This window comes from Pyrus communis, chromosome 1 (assembly GCF_963583255.1).
Source record: "Pyrus communis chromosome 1, drPyrComm1.1, whole genome shotgun sequence".
Classification (NCBI taxonomy): domain Eukaryota; kingdom Viridiplantae; phylum Streptophyta; class Magnoliopsida; order Rosales; family Rosaceae; genus Pyrus; species Pyrus communis.
In genome coordinates this window covers 10,130,484-10,149,352 of record NC_084803.1, presented here as the reverse complement: position 1 = coordinate 10,149,352, position 18,869 = coordinate 10,130,484, and the positions used below count along the sequence as shown (strand labels likewise).

The following is an 18,869-nucleotide window of genomic DNA, read 5'->3' as shown; positions in this document are numbered from 1 at the left end:
GTGTCTGCATTGCAATCCAATCACGCGCTATTGTTATTATAACATTCTTGAGATAGATAAGTTGATTTCTTGAATGTGAGTCATGTATTCAAAGTTTATCACGCAACATTAAAATGCAATATATGATTGATGTGGAATACAATATTTTGTAACAATTAACACCACATTTTACAGTGAAACCCAAATATTTAAAGTTTAAAATAATTAATTTGGGATTGCCGCCACATTATACTTTCGATATTGCCATATTGGTAAGCTTCCTTCGCATGCGTGACATGTACTCTAAGCCACCGCCCACCGCGCACCGCCCGCCTGAATGTTTGTTTGTTTTTTTACAATATTTGTGGTGGAGGGCCTTTTGCCTTGTATTTTGTTTATGTTTTGCTGTAAAGCCGGGTCAATCGGTCCGACCAATAGAAAAAACAAAGTCAATGGATAATTCCAAAGTTCTCCAGAACGTAACTAATACATAGTAACTGTAATTTTTTACGTGATGGGTGGCACCTGACTGGCCCAATTGAAGCCCAACCCCACCAACTTGGAGTTTGCAAATTGAAGCCCAACCCAATCCAATCTTCCAAAATAAAAGATTGGGCTTTGCAACCCAACAACAATTTCGTACATAAAAAACGCCACGTCGACTCGGTCACGTGAGCACTACCACGTCTGACGCGGCGTCCGCTGATTGGCGGGCGCGCGTGGATGTGCCAAACAACCAACAGTACTGTTTTGGGTGCATCGCTTCTTCTTCGTCTTCGTCTTCTTCGTCGAGACGTAGCAGCAGCAGAAGGTTTCAACACCTCCTCCTCCTCCTCTCTGTCTCTGCTTCTCTCTGGTTTTTGGGACCTTTTATTTTTCTCTGATATTCATACAAATATGAAGGTGTTGGTGTTTTTTGTTCAAGTTTTGTACCTTCTCAGCCACTTCATCTCGGCCGATCAGATCTTCCTGGATCACCTAGGTAAATTACCCTCTTCTTAAATCCATCCATGTCCCTCTCAAATTTGCGTAATTTCAGTATTTCTGCTGAGTTTTGTAAAACCCATCTGTTGTTCATAGCCGTTTTTCTCTATTTGACTACAAAATCATGTCTTGCGTGCCAAATTTTGTAAATTTCTCAACTATATATATGTATATATTTAGGGTTTTAGTGTTCTATTAATTCTTTTCAATCAGCTTCCAAGCTCAAAAGTATTGGCGGAATTTTCAGTTAGTTGGTGATTTACAGCTTCTAGCTTAATTAGTTTGAAAGCACTTGAGGGTTCGTAAATGTTTAGCCTTTAGACTGAAGGGCCAAATTTTGATGTAGGCTACTTTCGTGATCAGTTGGCTGGATAGCAATAGTTAGCATTTCAACTCGGTGGATAGAAGTTTGTTGGTTTAATTCGATATATTGTATGCAAATTTAAGTTCATTTTGATTCTTTATCGTTTGATGAGCAGGTGGCGCATTTCGTCGCAGCTCTCGTGAACCAAAATACAGGATTGAATTCCATCCTGAAGACTCACCTTTTCATCCTGTAAGCTAATACTGTATTTTTTATCTATCCATTGTTTTTACTTGTATTTGTTGTTTGTTCCCTTGACATATATAAAGATTTGATGCCAGGTATAGATTTTTAAAAAGTATATTTCTTGCCTTCTACTTTGATTTGTAAGTTTATCATCTCCAATTGATTGTGAAAATGCTCAATTTATTCATGCGATTCGATTCTTCAACAGTTCTCCATCCCAAAATTGCACACCTTATGTATTTTCTTTGGTTTTCCTTTAGAATAAGCAATGCATTAAACATTTGCTCCTCGTCGAACACTGCCTTGTATCATATAATGGACTTAGACGAATGATTCTGTCACTTATTTGTTCCACATTATGGATAAATTTGTGTACTTCACTGATTTGTCTCTGAATTTTTCACTTGTCACAAATACGTAGTATACTTGTTGATCTAATGATTGGGTACAAACATTGCAGGATGATGGCCAGGAGTCTGTGGTTATGCCAAATAACAATGGACAAAATTTTATATGTTACTTGCCTAAGGTAGAGGAAGCCAAGAGCGGCAAGCAAGTTCTCCAGCAGAATATTAGCAGCATGATTGTGGAAACTGAGAAACGAATTAAAATGAAGACACCAGATGAGCTGCTTGAAGTGCTGAAGGACCAATGCTTTGTCAGAGTAAGATCCATGACATTAAAACTCTCTTTATCATGGTTATTTAACTTATAAAACTACAATAATACATGTTTACTGTGCCCCCAGTAGTTGATGATGCATGTACTGTGAACTACGCTAACATAACCAACTCCTTTATGCAGCAAGAGGGTTGGTGGTCATATGAATTTTGCTATCAGAAGAGATTACGACAAATTCATGTGGAAGATGAAAAGGTATTGTGTTATGTGCCTCTCAAGTGCTCGCTTTTAAATGTCCTATTCTTCTATTGTTAGTTCTTATTTCTTTTGTGTGCTTGGTAATATGTTATTAAACTGCATTCAATGAGAGGAAGTGGGATAATATACACGAAGTGTAAATAAGTTCCACATGTATCTAGGTGATCTTGGCCTTTGATGTAGTGTTGGCACACAGTATTGGATGCATTACCACAAGTGATTAACTACCAAAGTTTTAAAGTTGGATGATCATGCCTGTTCGGTGTATTGTGGTTCCCCCATCCTTGTAGTGGTTACAGTGTTATATTTAGTAGCTGTGCTACAAGAGCAGAGTCATTGTTCCATTTGTTACGTTCTTGACCTTTTTCTTTTCCAATTCATTAGTGTTATTGTCATCATCTTTTCAGATATCTCATTTCTTATTGGAACGCTTTCAGAAAATTTAAAACCTCATAATAATGCTCGTGGATTGGCTACTTTCTTCTCTTATTACAGCTTGTTCAGGAATTTGTTTTGGGTGAATATGATGCAGAGGCCACTGCTGCGGTCAACCAGAACCTCTCTGACATATCTACACTCAAAGATCCACGCTCAAAAGATGCATACCAAAGGTATGGGATTTGGCGTTCATAAAATGTGTAGGACAAGTTTGAGGGAAATATTTCTACGGATAAGATAGAAGAGATTGACTACAATTTATGAAATTGTACGACTCTTGTAGGTACCATGCTCATCAATATACAAATGGGACTACTTGTGATCTTACAGACCTGCAACGAGAGACTGAAGTATGAAGTTATTATATTTCTGTGGTTTTAAATTTCCTTTCGCTTCTTTCCTTCTGCCTTCCGGTCCGTACTTAATACGCATTTTGCAGGTGAGATTTGTGTGCGCAGAGGGCAAAGCTATGATTAATTCAATTACAGAGGTATCCACATGCAAGTATGCAGTTACAATCCAATGCCCCAAACTTTGCAAGCACCCGTGAGTCTCCATCCCTCCCTCCCCCACTCCAATACGTTTTGTGCTTGCGTTTTCTTGCGACGTATGTTACTACTAGCTCCTCTAATGACTAAGCTATTTTCCCAAACAGAGCATTCCAATCAGAGAGACCAGTATGGCAGACAATTGATTGTAACGTGCTACCCAAGGATTACAAGGAAACCAGAGTAGGGGAAGAATCTAATACGAAGCAGAAAGTTACGGTTGCAGATGCAGATGGTGAAGATCCCTCTAATGAGGTTTCGGATGAGTGACATGTGCATTGATTCGCTTAATCTTTGTGAATAGCAGTGACAGTCAAACTTTATGTACTCTTGTATCTTCCGATTACACTTTTCACAGGATAGGAACATAATCATCGACATTCTTAATACATTTCCTTGTTAAGGTTGCCGTCCCTTTACCTCTGTTTACTCCGGAGGACTTGTGTCGTATAGTAGTTAAAACTGATGTGTATGTTACTCCAAAATCGTTCATTATCGAACTAATCTCATCATAGTCGATTTCAAAATAATTTCTGCTGCCGTACAATCTTAATATGAAGATTGAATTGCGTTCTTTCTTAACTTCGTTGTTCAAGAAATGTTAAGACAAAAACATGTATTGCATTGACGACGATTCGGTTGTAAACAAAACGAGCTGTTTATATTAATGCCAAAAACAGTAAGAGATGCCGTGAGGATAAACGACAGAGAGAGCAACATTGATCGTCTGGAATGCCAATGGTAACTGTAAAGGCAACTGCAATGCAATCACCATTCACCAAACCTAAGTCGATCACCTACTTTGTTTTCATATATACAATCACACACAATGATTTCCTTTTGCGTTATTCTTAGAGTTGGGATCTTGTCATTGGGACGGCGATGCTCTTTCACTCTCTGCCTGTCGAGTCCAGCAGAGCCAAATACTCGCTTATGGCCACACCTTCTTCAGTAACTTCAAGGTCATAGTCCGAGAATGCATCTCCTTGTGCAAGTTCTCCAGCGAGTGCATCTTCCATTTCTGCATCACGTTCTTCACTAGTAGCTGAAGGACCTCCAGCTTCGCCATTTTGATCAGCATTATCTAGCCTTGAAACAAGAGAATTCACAATATCATTAGCAGCATCAGCAGGGATATTGTTGTCAGCAGCAGCTGTGGGGATCGCCTGAGACTGGTTGTTGGCAGCATTCGTGGGGTCTGTTGCATTTCCTGCGAGCAACTGACGCAATGCTTGCTCCAGTGTTGCCCCAGCACCAGCAGCCTGAAAAGCGTCAATCACTGCATACAAAGGTAAACATTAGAGCCTAGCTAGGTGCCTCATAAATTTGTTACTTCTGAACCACGTTCTTGCTATTATAAATTGAGCATTAGTTTCTGATATCTATAATGTATATTCTTAGATTTGATTGGTATTTTGCTAACAAGTACCTCTTGATCTTTCAAACCCCATGCCTACAAGTGATTCAATTGAAGAATCAATTGCTTGGCGCTGTCGTTTCCTTTGCTTTGATTCAATGTATACCTACAGGTCGGACAAAGTTAGTAATGTTAAAGAGTCTAAATAAATTTCAGTTAAATCTTTTTATAGAGAACGCAATGGACCTGTATGGAAGAATTAACTTCTGGATTTGTCAAATCATCCAATGCCTTCTCAGCATCATTCTCGTTTCTTCTAAGTGATTCAGCAGCAAGCTCCTTCTCAAAACTGCAAATTCAAGCAACTTTTATAATGACTGAACACGGACCCCAGAATTTGTATGCAAGATTGAACTTTAAATTGAAAACTGATGAACAAGTCTTGGCTTGCTTACCCAATGGAGACCAATTGGTTCAATTTCTCGATATCCACAGCTTTCTTCAATGGCGTTGTCCCATACTTCTTTTGCTCCCTGCCAATTTCTTGGTCTAAGTAACACTGCAAACAGAGAACTAGAAGAAAAAAAAAATCTATTTCATAAGACACTCACATAATTTCATTTTGTCGCTGAATATCTTCTTCCCGTTTTTGGGCTCTCTTTGTCTTCTGCTCAACAAGAAAATCAACAGCACTAGATACATCTTGATTGCTCATCCGCAATGCCCTTTTAGAATCTCGTTCTTTAAATCCCATGCTCATAACAAGTGATAGAGCTTCATCTGGCACTTGTAGCTGCAATCAACAATCGAAAATGTACTCAAGTTGAAGTTGCAATGTAGAGATGGTAGGTTACTAGGGTTCTGTTAAAACTACTAGAATCACCAAGAAAAATGAATACAAGCATATGAATTTTGTGGAGGTTAAAATAATTTCTGTTCTTTTTTCAAATTCAATCATTTGGAATATGTAATGTGAAACATGGTGGTAGTTCAGAAAAATTCGATTGCAAATTTCAGTGCAACTAATGAATGCAGAATTCCACAAGAAGTCAACTAACCTTGGTGAATTTTTCTTGTGCAGAAGTCAGCACCTTCCTTGATTTATCGTACTGGCCACTATGATACGCAACCACCCCTTCCAGTAGCTCCAGTCTCAAATATCTATGACCAGAAAATGAAAAAGTGATTAGACCAAAATTCTCCCAAGCAAGGTACATTTAGGTAAAATACAGGTAGCAGTAAAATACTTACAGTGCAAGCTCTGGATAGCGACCTCCCTGAAGGAGTCTGACACGAGAAGAGTCCTTTCCATGAGCTCTCTCAATACCTTTTCTGGCTTTTTCAAGGCGAACTCCTGCCACTGCAAGCCAGCTGATATCTCGGAGCATGAAATAGCACCAAACCATATCGATTTGGAGTATAGGAGGATTGTCAACAAGCTGAAAGCAAGCATGGAGTCAAACAGACATAGTAGTATATCTAAGGAGGCACAAATTTTGATGTAGTTTAACGGTCAAAGTTACAGGGAGGGCAAGTCACAATAATATGGCTCAAAGTGATAAAAATCTTTCAGCATGGCTCACTCACCTCAATAACCTTCGGGTCACAAAGAGAGAAAGCCTCCTACAAGAATGAAATAAGCACACATGGGTTAAGCAACACGTTTAGGCACATAATATTTCCTGACTGAATATTTCAATTTATGATAATTTACTTCACATACAAACATGTCTGAAACTGATATAACTAGCACTGGCAAGGTGCAAGCTATAAAAAAATGTGAAATTCCCTTCAAGGTCATCAAATCAAAATATTATCCCGAGTTTAAGGCAGAAACTGACCTCTCCCATGGTAAGCACTTCTAACGCGTCTTTGTAATTTTGTCCTTGAATTAGTTGCTTTGCATTCGTATGAAGCATCAGGCCCATCATAATTGCCCTGTCGAATGACAAATCTTCAAACTTAGAACGCAACTGTATACTCTTCAACTTCTCATAAAAGGAATTAAGTGTGGACATCCAATTGCACTATGAAAAGTATTGAAACCTAACTATCTATCATACCTCTGATCAGTCTCGGATCCCAACTCTACTTTCTTTCCACTTTGATCTTCAAGAACTATATTGAAGTCTTCAATTGGCAATGATCCATCTGCATGTCTCTTGGCCAATGCAGTGGCAGCTGCCCTGTAGAGTTAATATATGTACAATCAAGTTAAAACTTAAATATAGACATAAACAAATCAATAAAACTGAACACGTTAAATGTGCACATGCCCACTGATATACATCTGAACAATTTGGGACCATTATCAAAGGAAGAAAATATAGGATCACTAAGTCCACGACTTCCTTATTGGAAACAGTTCCACTCTCCCTCAACCAAAAGCTCAAGAGTATTCACTATTTTTTTAGGTCCAACTCCGCACTCTCGTGAATCAAGCTCCAAATGCTTGAATTCAGCTCCAAAATCATAGTCCCTCAATTGTGCGTAAGATAATAACATCAATCAAATTCCAATACGATTTTCTCACTCAATCCGAAATCAAAAACACGAAATACACAGTTCATGAACAACAAACACCCAAACAGCAAACCATAGACATACAAACTAAAAACCCATCAAAATTGAACGGATTCTAACACCAAATTAATTCCTATAAATTACATTCTTCGCCAAAAACCAGTGCTTTCATCAAAATTAAAAAAATTCAAGAGAAATACTCACTTGACTCGAGTCAATCTTCGAGAGCGTTCCTCCTCAGCCATCAACTCCTCCTTCAACGACTTACCCTCCTCCACGCACACCCGACTGGCAAGAATCTTGGCGTTGTTTTTGATACCCACTTGGGCGAGCTTCTCATCGCCGCCGCCGTCTTTCAAGACCCTGCCGGCACAAATCAGATTGATCGAATTGCGGTCGCAGTTTGATCGCTTTGCAACTTCGTCTCTCAACATGGGCACGGTCCAATTCTCCAATTCAACCTCCAGCACGCCCGCCCATGTCCCTGCAATCTTCAGCTTCGACGCCATGAGAGACTAAGTGAGAGGACTGATTGTCGTGTGGGGTATCGAGGAAGAAGACGGAGACTACGGGTTAATAACAATATATATATATAGAGGGGAGAGAGAGAATTTCGTGGTGATCAAGGATTAAACTTTCCACCGCGCTGCGTCGGAGCGCACAGTCTAATCTAATTCGAGTCTTTATCTTGAGGAAAAAGAAAAAGCCCCTTTTTTTGTTGTTAATTTACTAGAGTAATGTTAGAAAAATTAAATTAGGATAATAGTACTTTACAAATTCGACGAATTGAGTATCGATTTATAATAACTATATTCAAACAAATTCTTTCTTACAAGTAATATTATTTAGTTATATTAGGGAAGGGAGAGAGTTTTTAATCTTTGTTCGAACCAATATGTTATGACCTTTTTTTTCCTGAAAATGAGACAATAATTTTTCTTTTTATCAGAATAATGAAATTTTTTTCTCATGCAATCAAATTTTAATTTTCGTAACGTGAACTACTAATAAACAATTACCAGGTATTTAAAAAATATATTATTCATCCACTGAACAATCGTGGCATAATAAACGCATGTGTTACATGAGAGAATCTCCCCACAGTAAGATGGTATTATGAGTCAATGAGTCATGACTTCGTGAACAAGCAGCTTAATTCCAAATTCTAAATATAGCAAAAGTAAAGTGGCCATTATAGAAAGTCTACTTTAGAAAATGTTACTTTCTAAAGGACCAAAAAGCAAAGGAAAGTAACCAGCAGTCCGTATACTTGGCCCAAAACAGTCACACTGCGTGCCAACATCTGACTCGTTAGTAATCGAAATCCCACCACCAATGGCTGCCGGCGGCGGAGGCGGCATAGGCGCAGCCAAGAGCACCACCAAAGGCAAGGGCAGAAACAAGAAACAAAACCAAACCCACAACAACAACAACAAGCCCCTCAATCAACACCACCTCGGCAGCCTCGTAACCGCCGCCACGTCACTGGCCCACTCCTTCCTCTCCCAGAACGACCTCCTCCTCCTTCCCGCCCAAACCCTAACCCTAGAATCCCTCCTTTCATCCGCCTCCACCTCCCTTTCCACCCTCCTCTGCTTCCCCAACCCACCACCGCAACCACCATTACGCCCTCCGCCGACGCCGCTAGAATGCTGGTTCAGCCGCTTTCTCTCCGCCACCGCCGCCGGCGGAGACTTCGACTCCCACTGGTCCCAGACGTTCCGCATGTCTGAACACTCCTTCTCCGTTCTCCTCTCCCTGCTCTCCCCATTTCTCAAGTCCACAGTCCCTTCAATCCCCCCCAATTTCGTCCTCGCCGCCGCGATTTACCGCTTGGCCCACGGTGCGAGCTACAAGGCTGTGGGAAGGCGGTTCGGGCTCGACTCCATGGAGGCCTGCCGCGCATTTTACGCCGTATGTAAGGCGGTGAACGATCAATTGGGGAACTTGTTCGAATTCCGGTCAGATATATCCCGGGTATCGGCGGCGTTCAGGTGGATTTCGCTGCCTAATTGCTGTGGGGTTTTAGGGTTTTCGAGATTTGGGGTTGGTGGTGAAGTGCTGGGGGCAAATGGGTCATTGTTGGTTCAGGCAGCGGTGGACTCTGAGGGGAGGTTCCTCGATGTGTCCGCCGGGTGGCCGAGCACCATGAAACCCGAATCGATTTTCCGGCAGAGTAAGCTGTATTTGGGTGTGGAGGAGTCCAGGGACTTGCTCAATGGTCCTGCTTTTGAGCTTGGGAATGGGAATTCCATTCCTCAGTACATATTGGGGGACTCTTGCTTCCCTCTATTGCCATGGCTTCTAACACCTTATGTAAGGTCGGACGAGGCGGATAGCTTCAGTTCGATGGAGAAGGCGTTCAATTCGGTGCATACTCGCGCAATGGGGTTGGTTGGCACGGCATTTGGGAGAGTTCGGTCTCGGTGGCAGCTCCTGGCTAGGCAGTGGAAGGAAGAGTGTGTGGAGTTTCTGCCTTTTGTGGTTGTTACAGGGTGTCTGCTGCATAACTTTCTGATCAAGTGTAGCGAACCGATGCCAGATGACAATGTGAAAGGCTTAAAGGAGGAGGAGCTTCCTGTTTTCGATGGACAAGTGAACGAGAGTGGCGAGCGGATGAGGGATGTACTCGCCATGCACTTGAGCCGGGTAAGCCTCAGAAGATGAATTCTTTTGTTGCCTTGTAGTTGCTCTTAGTTGCTATGATCGATTAGCAGTGCATCTTAGGTTTTTGAGAGAATTTTTCGGATCAATTGGAGTCTTGATATGGTCTGCTTTCACTGCATTTATGCATGTATTTTTGTATGTAAATAGCCAATGAAACCATAAATGTCAAGGCTCCAACTTCAAGTTGTATATCATTTCGGCACTGAATGTGTTTGTTCAATCAAATTTCTTTCCATATATTCTGGTGATATTCTTATTGAGTTTATGATGCTAGTATCTTTGATGATCTGAGGATTAGATTTTGCGATTTTTCTCTTGTTTGTGATGCTAAGCATCCATGATGATCTGCAGATTGAATTTTACGATTCCTATCTTGTTTATGATGTTAAGTAGCTATGGTGATATGCAGATTAGATTTTGTGATTCTTATATGCGTTTTAGTTGCGCAGAATTGGCACCATTTTCAGACTACTATCTGTATTTAACAGAAAATATTGGTACACAAATTAACGAAGAAGATCTGCACTTATGTATTAGTTAGACGTTGTAATGGTTAATATAGGGTTACAAAAATTGGTAATATCAGCCTGCTGTGACGTTTAATTCTTAAGTCACATAACCACCCAGGTTTGGTAATTACATATTTTCGACTCCACCCCTGGATTAGAGCCGTAAAACAACGTTTGGTTATGTGAGTCGAAGGTAATTTAGGTATGATCTTAGAAACTAAAGCTTTAGTTGTTCTGACCAAAAGCTTTACAGGAACAGTTTAACCAGCAAGATAGGAGTCCCCGTAAGCCTGTCTCTTGGATTTCGCCTCCCCGTCTTTGTAAAACTCGTACATACTCATTTGAGCTTAAATCCCGGTCGCCATTTGCTTCGAATACATGGAATATTATGTCAAGCACATTAGTAGAAACAGAGATGCCACGTACCTGTATAAATAAAAGTAATCAAACATTGGTGTAATAAGCTACTAAATACTAGTTAATGATCAAATAAGCTTAGCTAGCACTAACAATAACAGATCAGATGTGTACTTGGGAAGCAGCTTTCTGGAGATCAGTTTTCGTCAACACCCTGTTAACTTCTCCATAACTGAAAAGAGCCAGAGAGAAGGACTGCAAGTTCTTACGCAGCTCTGCGAAGTCTTTGAATTCCTTGTATGGGATTCTTACGTCCTTAAGACGTGTGATGTTCTCAATTTTGTCCACCCGATCAAGCAACTTGTTTATGTCACTGCTGTCAGCATATGCAACCAAGGACACCGCGAAATCTTTGGCCAACATGTTTCCTTGTGCTTTGTAGTCGTAGTGAACAAACTCCAATCGCATAATCTTTCAAATTCGAAAACAGAGGAAGAAAAAGAAACAGGAAAATGATCAGCTGACTGAAAAAATAGTATGATAAAATCACAAACCCTGAAAAAAGATCGCATACTTCTTCGTGTAAATCACGGAAAAACTGAACGAATCTTTCAAGTTTCGACAGAAGTACTCGAGTAGTCCTCTGTCTTCGACAGAAACCTTGAGCCTGTGGCCTTCGATGTTCTGTTTACTTTGAGATCGCATCAAGGCCATGACTTTATTAAACTCCTGCCTATCAATGTCTCTGTAAATCACAAATGTAACAAGTTAAGCTTTCCGTCAGCAATACATGAATGAAAGTTTCTAACTTATAGCTTGATGGCGAAGACGAGAGCAATGTAAACCCACCCACTGTTGTCGAGATCAAACATTTTAAATGCAATTGTAAAACTCGGTTCAGGGATGCTGAGAAGTGTGACGAAAAAGATGAACCTGATCGTATCAAGAAGGAACATGTACGTTGTTTTTAGATCTTAACAAATTTCAACTAGACTAGAGTCATTGTAGTATCAAGATCTAATAATACTCACTCTAAAAGGAAATCAGGCCATCTCCGTCAGTATCGAAAAGCATAAAGAATTTGGAAGGAACACACTGCAGCTCGCCGGGAACCTTCTCCCCTCTCAGAGACCCCTCTCTTAACGCGGGTTGATTCTGAGGGAGGAAATACAGGAACCACCGCTCTCATCAAGTCTGTTGGCGTCATAAGCGCCTCTCCGTTGGGGTTTTTAACCGGTGCAAAGTACTCGAATAACTGAAAACCACAAGCACACAACACAAAACACAAACATGTAGTGTTTGCAACCACAAAAATCATCACACAAACATAATAACAACTTCGTAAAAATCAACTTTCTAAGTGCATGATCCATACCTTCTCCGAAGGACTTTGATCTCGGAGCCGCCTTTCATACGTGAAGAATTTCCTTCTCCTGTATGAAACTGAGACGAGATCCATCAGTGTAAAACATTAAAGAAACCTCAGAAAACACGATATACGGTTAAGTTGAAGAAAAACAATGAAACAAACAAGGTACCATCAAAGAGAGAACTGAGTTTCTTTAGGATCTTCGCCGATTGCCCATGCTGCCGCTTCTTTTGGATAATTATCGGCGTAATACACGTAGGAATTCGGATCCAGAGAAGAAGACGAATACGAAAACCTTAGGCTGGTCCCGAGAATCAGAACCCCCGAACAAATGGATCTCAGCAATAAATCAAAAGTTTTATCGGAGATCTACCTTTATGACTGCCACCATAGGCAAATATATATGCCAACCCATGAGCTGAGAGAAGAAGAAGAAGAAGAAGATGGTGACGGAGAGACCGAGAACAAGGGTTGCGATTGTTGAACGGAGGACGAGAGCTGAGGCGTTTTAACATCCGAAAGAAACCGATGGATGGACCGTGAGGATTCCCTCGAAGATGCCCTAGTAAACATACCATGAATCTATGGCTTTAGGGTTATGGCTTGTGACGTATAAATGGCGAGCTAGTGGAAGTTTAGATTCGAAGTTTAGAGACGAAAAAATACAGAGTATTAGGAAAAGCGGGTCGAGATTACTAATGACGGGTGGAGACACCGAGAACATGTTCGGTGCCTAGCCCTTGTCTCCTTCGCTGGAGACTGCAAATGATGGAAATCCTAGCAATAAAGAAGAAGCATAGGCATCGCCGGTGAGAGAGATTCTTCTTGTCAAATTTGGAAGCGGTGGAGATTATAACGAGGAGAGGGTGAGAGGGAGAGATGATGGAAGGAAATTGGAACGGGAAAAGTGGGTGGCTTTCTAGGGGGTTTGAATGACTCTATGTAACGGTTTTTCAAAAAGTTAGTTAATGGTTTGGGTCTATTTGTGTGTTCTCAGTGGATTTTCGATACTTAGATCGATCAGATGGGTTACAAATTCATCCGGTTAGAATTTTGCGAAAACAAAAACTAAGAATCAACAAGCGTCTAGATAAAAATATAAATTGATAATATGAAAAATCTAACCAATACAAGATTATACATTAGCTTAAATAGAGAACTAAAAGATCTTAAGTAATATGTTCTAAAATATTCCTAAATCGTAACAGGTAACAAAATATTATTTATACACCTTGCCAAATATTGTCACGCTTGTTGTACTCATGTTATCCGAAATGTCTCAAATGTGTGCCTTGCTTCCTTTTCTGACGTGATACTTGATGCTTAGGTTTGAAGGTTCTCTCTTGCTTGATTTCTTGCCAATTTTGGATCACTTTATATTAATTAGTTTGTTTATTCACTTTAAATGCCTCTTATTTTGTCTCGCATTATATTTATATGTAGATGATTGGCAAAATATTGATGAAAATACTAAATACAAAGTTTGGAAGAGTTATAACTTCGTAGAAAGCGGTTTTCAATGTCCAAAAAAATATTACTATACTTCATAGCTGGAGGTTTCACTCACACACTTGGTCAACTTGGAAAGGAATTTTGTATGGTGTTGATCTTGTTAGGAAAGGTATGATTTGGAGAGTGGGAAGACGTGTATGTTAAGTTCTGGAAAGATATTGATGACTAATGTGCAGAGAGCCTGGAGGAATTTTACCACTGATGCTTCTTGCCGTTCCTTGTGCTTGGCCTTCTGAAACTGTTCTTCACATTTTGCGAGATCGTCGTGATGGTGTTGGGGATATTAGTCAAAGCTGTGATCTATAAAAGATGATTTAAAAATTTGATCTCCTTAACATCACTTTTATATTAATGTGCGACTCTTTTGCGTTTTTAGTTATGCAGGCATATGATGTAACGGTAGATTGAGAAAATTAAATGTGATTAAAAGAAGATTGCAGATTTGTAGCAGGTTGTTAAGTCATATCTCTTTTACGTTTTTGGGAGAAACATTATCACAATCGAGCAGGTAAAACAGTTCAAGGTAAAGAGGAGAGGGACTAACTAAAAGTTATAGGGGCCCTTAAAATCTGGTGTGTTGAACTTTGCCTTAATAATTTCATCAAATGGTAGTAGGTTATCCGATTTAACATCCTAACCGCTCCCCAATTATTTTTGGGCCCTATAACGTTAGGCTTTAGCTTTAAGTTTTCATCAATCGTACCTGCCCAATCTCACACTGTAATTTGGACTTGTGCTCTGTATTATTGAACAATTAATTATTAGAATTATTTCTGTTTTTCTGGTTTTGCATGTGCTTGCTAAAACATATGAAATAACAAAACATGAACTGTCCGAGTAACAATGCGTTATTTAATACTTAAAATCTCAAGTATTTTGGAATTATAGAATCTAGATCACGAGGTCGTTAAGAGCTGCTCATGCTCAACTTTCTGGATATTCAATACCAACTACCATCCAAATTTTCTACAAATTGAGCGAGGCCCCCATTATTTACCTACCACATTAAATTTTATTTATTTTCACTTCCCATTTTATCAGTTTATATCATCGTCTCCTCGTATAAATGTAGTACCACATAAGAAAACCCCTCAGGCACATTTTAGCTAATCTAACCTAGCTATGGACTGGTTATCATGGCTGTCAAAAACCGGCCTTGAACCCTCCCTCATCTACGAATACGGCCTCGACTTTTCGCACAACCAGCTGCAGCTCGACGACGTGAGATACTTAGACCACGAGTTTCTTCAGAGCATGGGAATATCTGTGGCCAAGCACAGGCTAGAAATACTCAAGCTTGCCAAGAAAGAAACCAGATTTGGGCACCCGAAATCGCTTTCTCGGCTTAGTTGGGCGCTCATTCGGACCAAGAAGTGCTTCTCCAAGTACTTTAACAAGTTGGTTTTTCATGAGGAGGTGTCTTTTGATGGCAGGGGTGCAACTCAGGCTAAGCCAACTTGGTATCAAGAGCATTGGAGAGGAGCTTTGTTGAGGAAGCACAAGAGTCATTCTGAGGAGGTCGAGGATGAGAAGCCTATGGTGGTCAAAACTAGGAGCGTTGCGCTTTCTGGACCGTTGGATGGGAGGGTCCAGGAGAGACTGATGGCTCATAATAATCGGAGCTTGAAGTTATCGGGACCGTTGGATGGGAAGGTTCATGAGACGTTGATGTACACAAATAGGAGCCCAAGGCTGACCGGTTCTTTGGTTGCAAGTTCGAGTCCCAAGTTATCTGGACCGTTGGATGGAAGAACGTATGAGAAGATCATGGCCGCAAATAAAAGTCCAAGACTTTCTGGGCCGTTGGATGGGAGAGTTGTGAGCCCAAAGTTTTGCTTTCCTTACGAGAAGGAAAGGGAGCATGTTGATTATGATGATCATTCACTTCGGACTGCACTGTTTCAGGATCTGAAGCCAACTTGAAGTTTGTGGTTTGGTTTGGTTAGTTTTGTCGTAACAGGAGAGTATATGCCTTAGAACCGAAGATATATCTATTTGCTTCGATTACATTATGAGTATTTTAGACATTAACAGATGTGCATCAATGACACGAAAAGATAAATAAGTTCATTTTTGTGGTGTGTTCTTACAAGTTTGATTGTTTTTCTCAATGTATTACTTCCTTGTGCATCTTCTTGTGCTTTTAGATGGCAATATATGGAAATCCCTATATACATTTACTGGTTGATTGGATTTGCCCATCATTTCATAGTAATTTCTTGAAACATGTGTTTTCAATGGGGGGAAAGAAAGGAAGTGATTTCTTCACTTTTTTTTTCTCAGCAAATTAGAGGACAAATAAGTAAGAGTGTGCAGGAAGAGAAAAAAAGTGTACGTAAATCATATCGTTGAAAAAAAGTATAAGTTGAGTGTGGTTACTATGATCGAATCAATCAGTACTAGATTTACAGCAAACTTTCATGATTCTGCTTCAACAACACATTCAGTCCCAACCACCATATGGTTCATAGGATACAGTCGAGAGCTAAAATTCTCCAACTGCAGTACTGTTGTACAGAAAAAGCCGAAAAATTGCACAAACTACAATTTAGAATTGGACATGTGTTGATTCTTTGGTTCTGAAGACGGATTTGAGAAACTAAAACTTTCTACGTACGTCTCAGATAGTTGATGTAGTTGTATCGAGATGTGCTCGAGTATGATAGCTCTATAGACAGTAGAACTTCCACTCGCCGCCCCTTCATCTTAATGGTTTGTATTTGGAAGAACCCTCAAGGATCCCCCAGCGTAAAGCATGTCGTAAACGGGCTTTATATATCACGTAAACCCAGAGTCTCCTTCGTCCCCAAACCTCTGCATTCTTTTTTCTTCTCCCACTCCGATGGCTAGCGGCGGGAAGCCGTTGACCCACGCCTTGTTTTCTCAAGAACAATTCGGCACTTGTAAATGAGCATGAGCTTTACATTTGCATCCGACTGTTGGTTCAATTTTGACTCGGAAGAGCAGCATAGTTGTTAGGTATATGAGATTTTTTTTTGGAAGCGGGATCCAAAAGGAATGCCGATGAGAAACTTTTATTGAAAAAAAAAAAAACACATTTACAAACCAAAGGAAGGCCTAATTTATTTCTAAAAACAAACAGAAAACTGGCCTAAAAACAAAGAAGACACAGAAAAAGAGCCCAACATCAGTGAAGCCCAAACAAAAACGAATAACCGAGAACCATCCATTGTGGTTGCCACCGCCGATTTGAGAATCAGCCAGCTACTCGATCCTCCACCCACCGCGGATCATCCCCTCCACAGGCGCCACCTACACACAGCCATCAACAAGAGACAGTCAACGAGAGAGAAGCCAACCATCGGAAAGAAGCTCCGGGAAATTTTTGAGCAACACCATCGGAAACGGCAGACAATAAGGAGAACGTATTAAGTAAAATGAAATAAGGAGAATGTATCATATCTGTTTATATTTGACCGTTTGACGGTGTGCATGCATTAAGTAAAATGAAATAAGATTAAATTCAATTGTTAAATTGATGAAAATCAAATATGATTAAATTCAATCCTGTATTTTAATTGAAGTTTGAAAATTATAGTTTTATATCATTTATCTAGTTTCAATCCCTTTAAATCGCATGTTTAATTCCACTTTTCTTTGTCAAATAATCATACTTTGTAAATTTTATACTTTTGTTTTGGTATTTCCTTCATCGAAAACATAATTAATGTAGGCTTCTCACAATTGTTATTGTTCGTCAGAAACATAATTAATGTAGTCTTCTCACAATTGTTATTGATGAAGAAAAAAAATTATTATTAACACTCCAAAAATCAATTGTGAACTCTAAACTTTCTATATTTAGCAAGAAAAATAGTGTACAAATAAATTTTTAGGGACCCAATAACAATTAAAAAAAAAATACTTCTCAATTTTCCTTTTTTGTGGACCAAATGTGCCCCTTAGGCCCTTACTATACGTTTTTTTTTCTAAGTACATCTTAATTTTTACACTAAAAGGAGGGGTAGTTTGGTTAAGTCATATAATAGGCAGCCTAATTTAGTATCGAATTCGCCGTTCACGAGATTCGAACCTAAGACCTCTCACTTTTTTTTTTTTTTTCTTTCCGCAATTTAGATTACTTTAGAGTTGAATAATATTTTGTATAAGAAAAAGAAAAGAAAGGCCTCGGCCTGGCCTCATTAAAGAAATGGTTGGCCCAATTGAACATCTTTGTGTTCTTGATTCCAAGTATAAAGGTGAAAAACAATGGTCCATATAAACATGCTTTTATAGCTCAAGCAGGAGCCTTTGCATGTTTCTTTAATATCTACCAGACCCATTGTTTTTCCAAAGAAGTTGACAAGAGGGTTCAGCACACGATTATAAAATAAAGATAAATGATAACTACATACCATTTTTCTGCGCCGCACTTATGTTTAATCTTATCCGTTATTTTCATTTGACTTGTTCAATTCGATAACAAGAAATAAAGAAAGATGTATAAAACGAGAAAAATAGTAAGTGATTATCATTTCTCGAAAAAAAAAATGAGCATAATTAGGCTGTTTTCCTTTCGTTTTCCTTGGGGGTAAAGGTGGCATGGGCTTTGAAACCGTTAACAAACACCACAGCAGCTATCCTAAGGTGATTGGGCCTCTCCTCCCATTAACCTCTTTTACTAAACGTTGGCTCCAAGTTCTCCCATTAACATTAAGACCATCTTTAACTCATGAGATAAAGTTTTAAAATCTCCCTCAAAATCATCTCCAACCATTGAGCTAAAATAAGTTATGGGGAGAAAATATATCTCTGAGCTAAATTCCCCTTAGGATTTAAACTATTATGGACCCACCAAACTGTCATTTTTTATTTTTTACTTATAATCTAAACAGTTGTGTGATCAAATTGGAAAAAAAAAAAAAAAGAAAAAGAAAAAAAAAGAGATTTGACAGTCCAAAATTAAATCTAATGTCTAAAATTATTTCAATCAAATTTCACTTAAAACTTTATAAATACTCATCTATTTGTATGATTTTTAATTACTTATTAGAATTTAAATATTTTTATATTGAAATGGCCATAAAAATAAATTAGGATAATTTACATAAATCTTATTTTCAAGAAAGTTATCCAAAATAAAAAGACTAAATCCATTATTTAATAATCTCGAACTAAAATTTAAAGACACAAAAGTTCTAAGTTATGACTTAAAATTTTAAATTTTATTTTTAGA

At 39.1% G+C, this 18,869-nt stretch overlaps 4 protein-coding genes and 1 long non-coding RNA gene across 5 annotated transcripts; 3 read left to right on the top strand and 2 right to left on the bottom strand.

Moving 5' to 3' along the window:
* Positions 1–670: 670 nt before the first annotated feature.
* LOC137735346 (protein OS-9 homolog) lies at positions 671–3,781 on the top strand. Its single transcript, XM_068474771.1, has 8 exons — positions 671–961; positions 1,443–1,519; positions 1,974–2,177; positions 2,318–2,389; positions 2,888–3,003; positions 3,114–3,180; positions 3,270–3,376; positions 3,486–3,781. The coding sequence occupies exons 1-8, from the start codon at positions 703–705 to the stop codon at positions 3,646–3,648; spliced, it is 1,065 nt and encodes a 354-aa protein (XP_068330872.1). The 5' UTR covers positions 671–702; the 3' UTR covers positions 3,649–3,781.
* A 236-nt stretch (positions 3,782–4,017) lies between these two features.
* On the bottom strand, positions 4,018–7,876 carry LOC137735337 (uncharacterized). Its single transcript, XM_068474760.1, has 11 exons — positions 7,463–7,876; positions 6,799–6,921; positions 6,577–6,673; positions 6,323–6,358; positions 5,987–6,174; positions 5,794–5,896; positions 5,347–5,528; positions 5,191–5,268; positions 4,982–5,084; positions 4,808–4,901; positions 4,018–4,657 (listed from the first exon to the last, which is right to left on the bottom strand). The coding sequence occupies exons 1-11, from the start codon at positions 7,765–7,767 to the stop codon at positions 4,269–4,271; spliced, it is 1,698 nt and encodes a 565-aa protein (XP_068330861.1). The 5' UTR covers positions 7,768–7,876; the 3' UTR covers positions 4,018–4,268.
* Positions 7,877–8,593: 717 nt separating this feature from the next.
* On the top strand, positions 8,594–9,925 carry LOC137740634 (protein ALP1-like). Its single transcript, XM_068480496.1, has one exon. It carries the CDS (start codon positions 8,594–8,596, stop codon positions 9,923–9,925), a length of 1,332 nt encoding a protein of 443 aa, XP_068336597.1.
* Positions 9,926–11,848: 1,923 nt separating this feature from the next.
* Positions 11,849–12,517, bottom strand: LOC137728978 (uncharacterized). Its single transcript, XR_011067951.1, has 3 exons — positions 12,330–12,517; positions 12,167–12,234; positions 11,849–12,046 (listed from the first exon to the last, which is right to left on the bottom strand). It is a non-coding gene; the product is annotated as an uncharacterized lncRNA (long non-coding RNA).
* A 2,277-nt stretch (positions 12,518–14,794) lies between these two features.
* On the top strand, positions 14,795–15,595 carry LOC137740571 (uncharacterized). Its single transcript, XM_068480436.1, has one exon. It carries the CDS (start codon positions 14,795–14,797, stop codon positions 15,593–15,595), a length of 801 nt encoding a protein of 266 aa, XP_068336537.1.
* The last annotated feature ends 3,274 nt before the right edge of the window (positions 15,596–18,869 follow it).

Excerpts from the sequence above, each read along its gene's own strand:
- LOC137735346 (XM_068474771.1), top strand. The coding sequence starts at position 703 with ATGTGCCAAACAACCAACAGTACTGTTTTGGGTGCATCGCTTCTTCTT. Across the intron at positions 962-1,442 it reads GATCTTCCTGGATCACCTAG|GTGGCGCATTTCGTCGCAGC; the intron begins GTAAATTACCCT and ends TTTGATGAGCAG. Across the intron at positions 2,178-2,317 it reads AGGACCAATGCTTTGTCAGA|CAAGAGGGTTGGTGGTCATA; the intron begins GTAAGATCCATG and ends TCCTTTATGCAG.
- LOC137740571 (XM_068480436.1), top strand. The coding sequence starts at position 14,795 with ATGGACTGGTTATCATGGCTGTCAAAAACCGGCCTTGAACCCTCCCTC.
- LOC137740634 (XM_068480496.1), top strand. The coding sequence starts at position 8,594 with ATGGCTGCCGGCGGCGGAGGCGGCATAGGCGCAGCCAAGAGCACCACC.
- LOC137735337 (XM_068474760.1), bottom strand. The coding sequence starts at position 7,767 with ATGGCGTCGAAGCTGAAGATTGCAGGGACATGGGCGGGCGTGCTGGAG. Across the intron at positions 6,922-7,462 it reads CGAAGATTGACTCGAGTCAA|GGCAGCTGCCACTGCATTGG; the intron begins GTGAGTATTTCT and ends TTAACTCTACAG. Across the intron at positions 4,658-4,807 it reads GGGGTTTGAAAGATCAAGAG|TGATTGACGCTTTTCAGGCT; the intron begins GTACTTGTTAGC and ends CTTTGTATGCAG.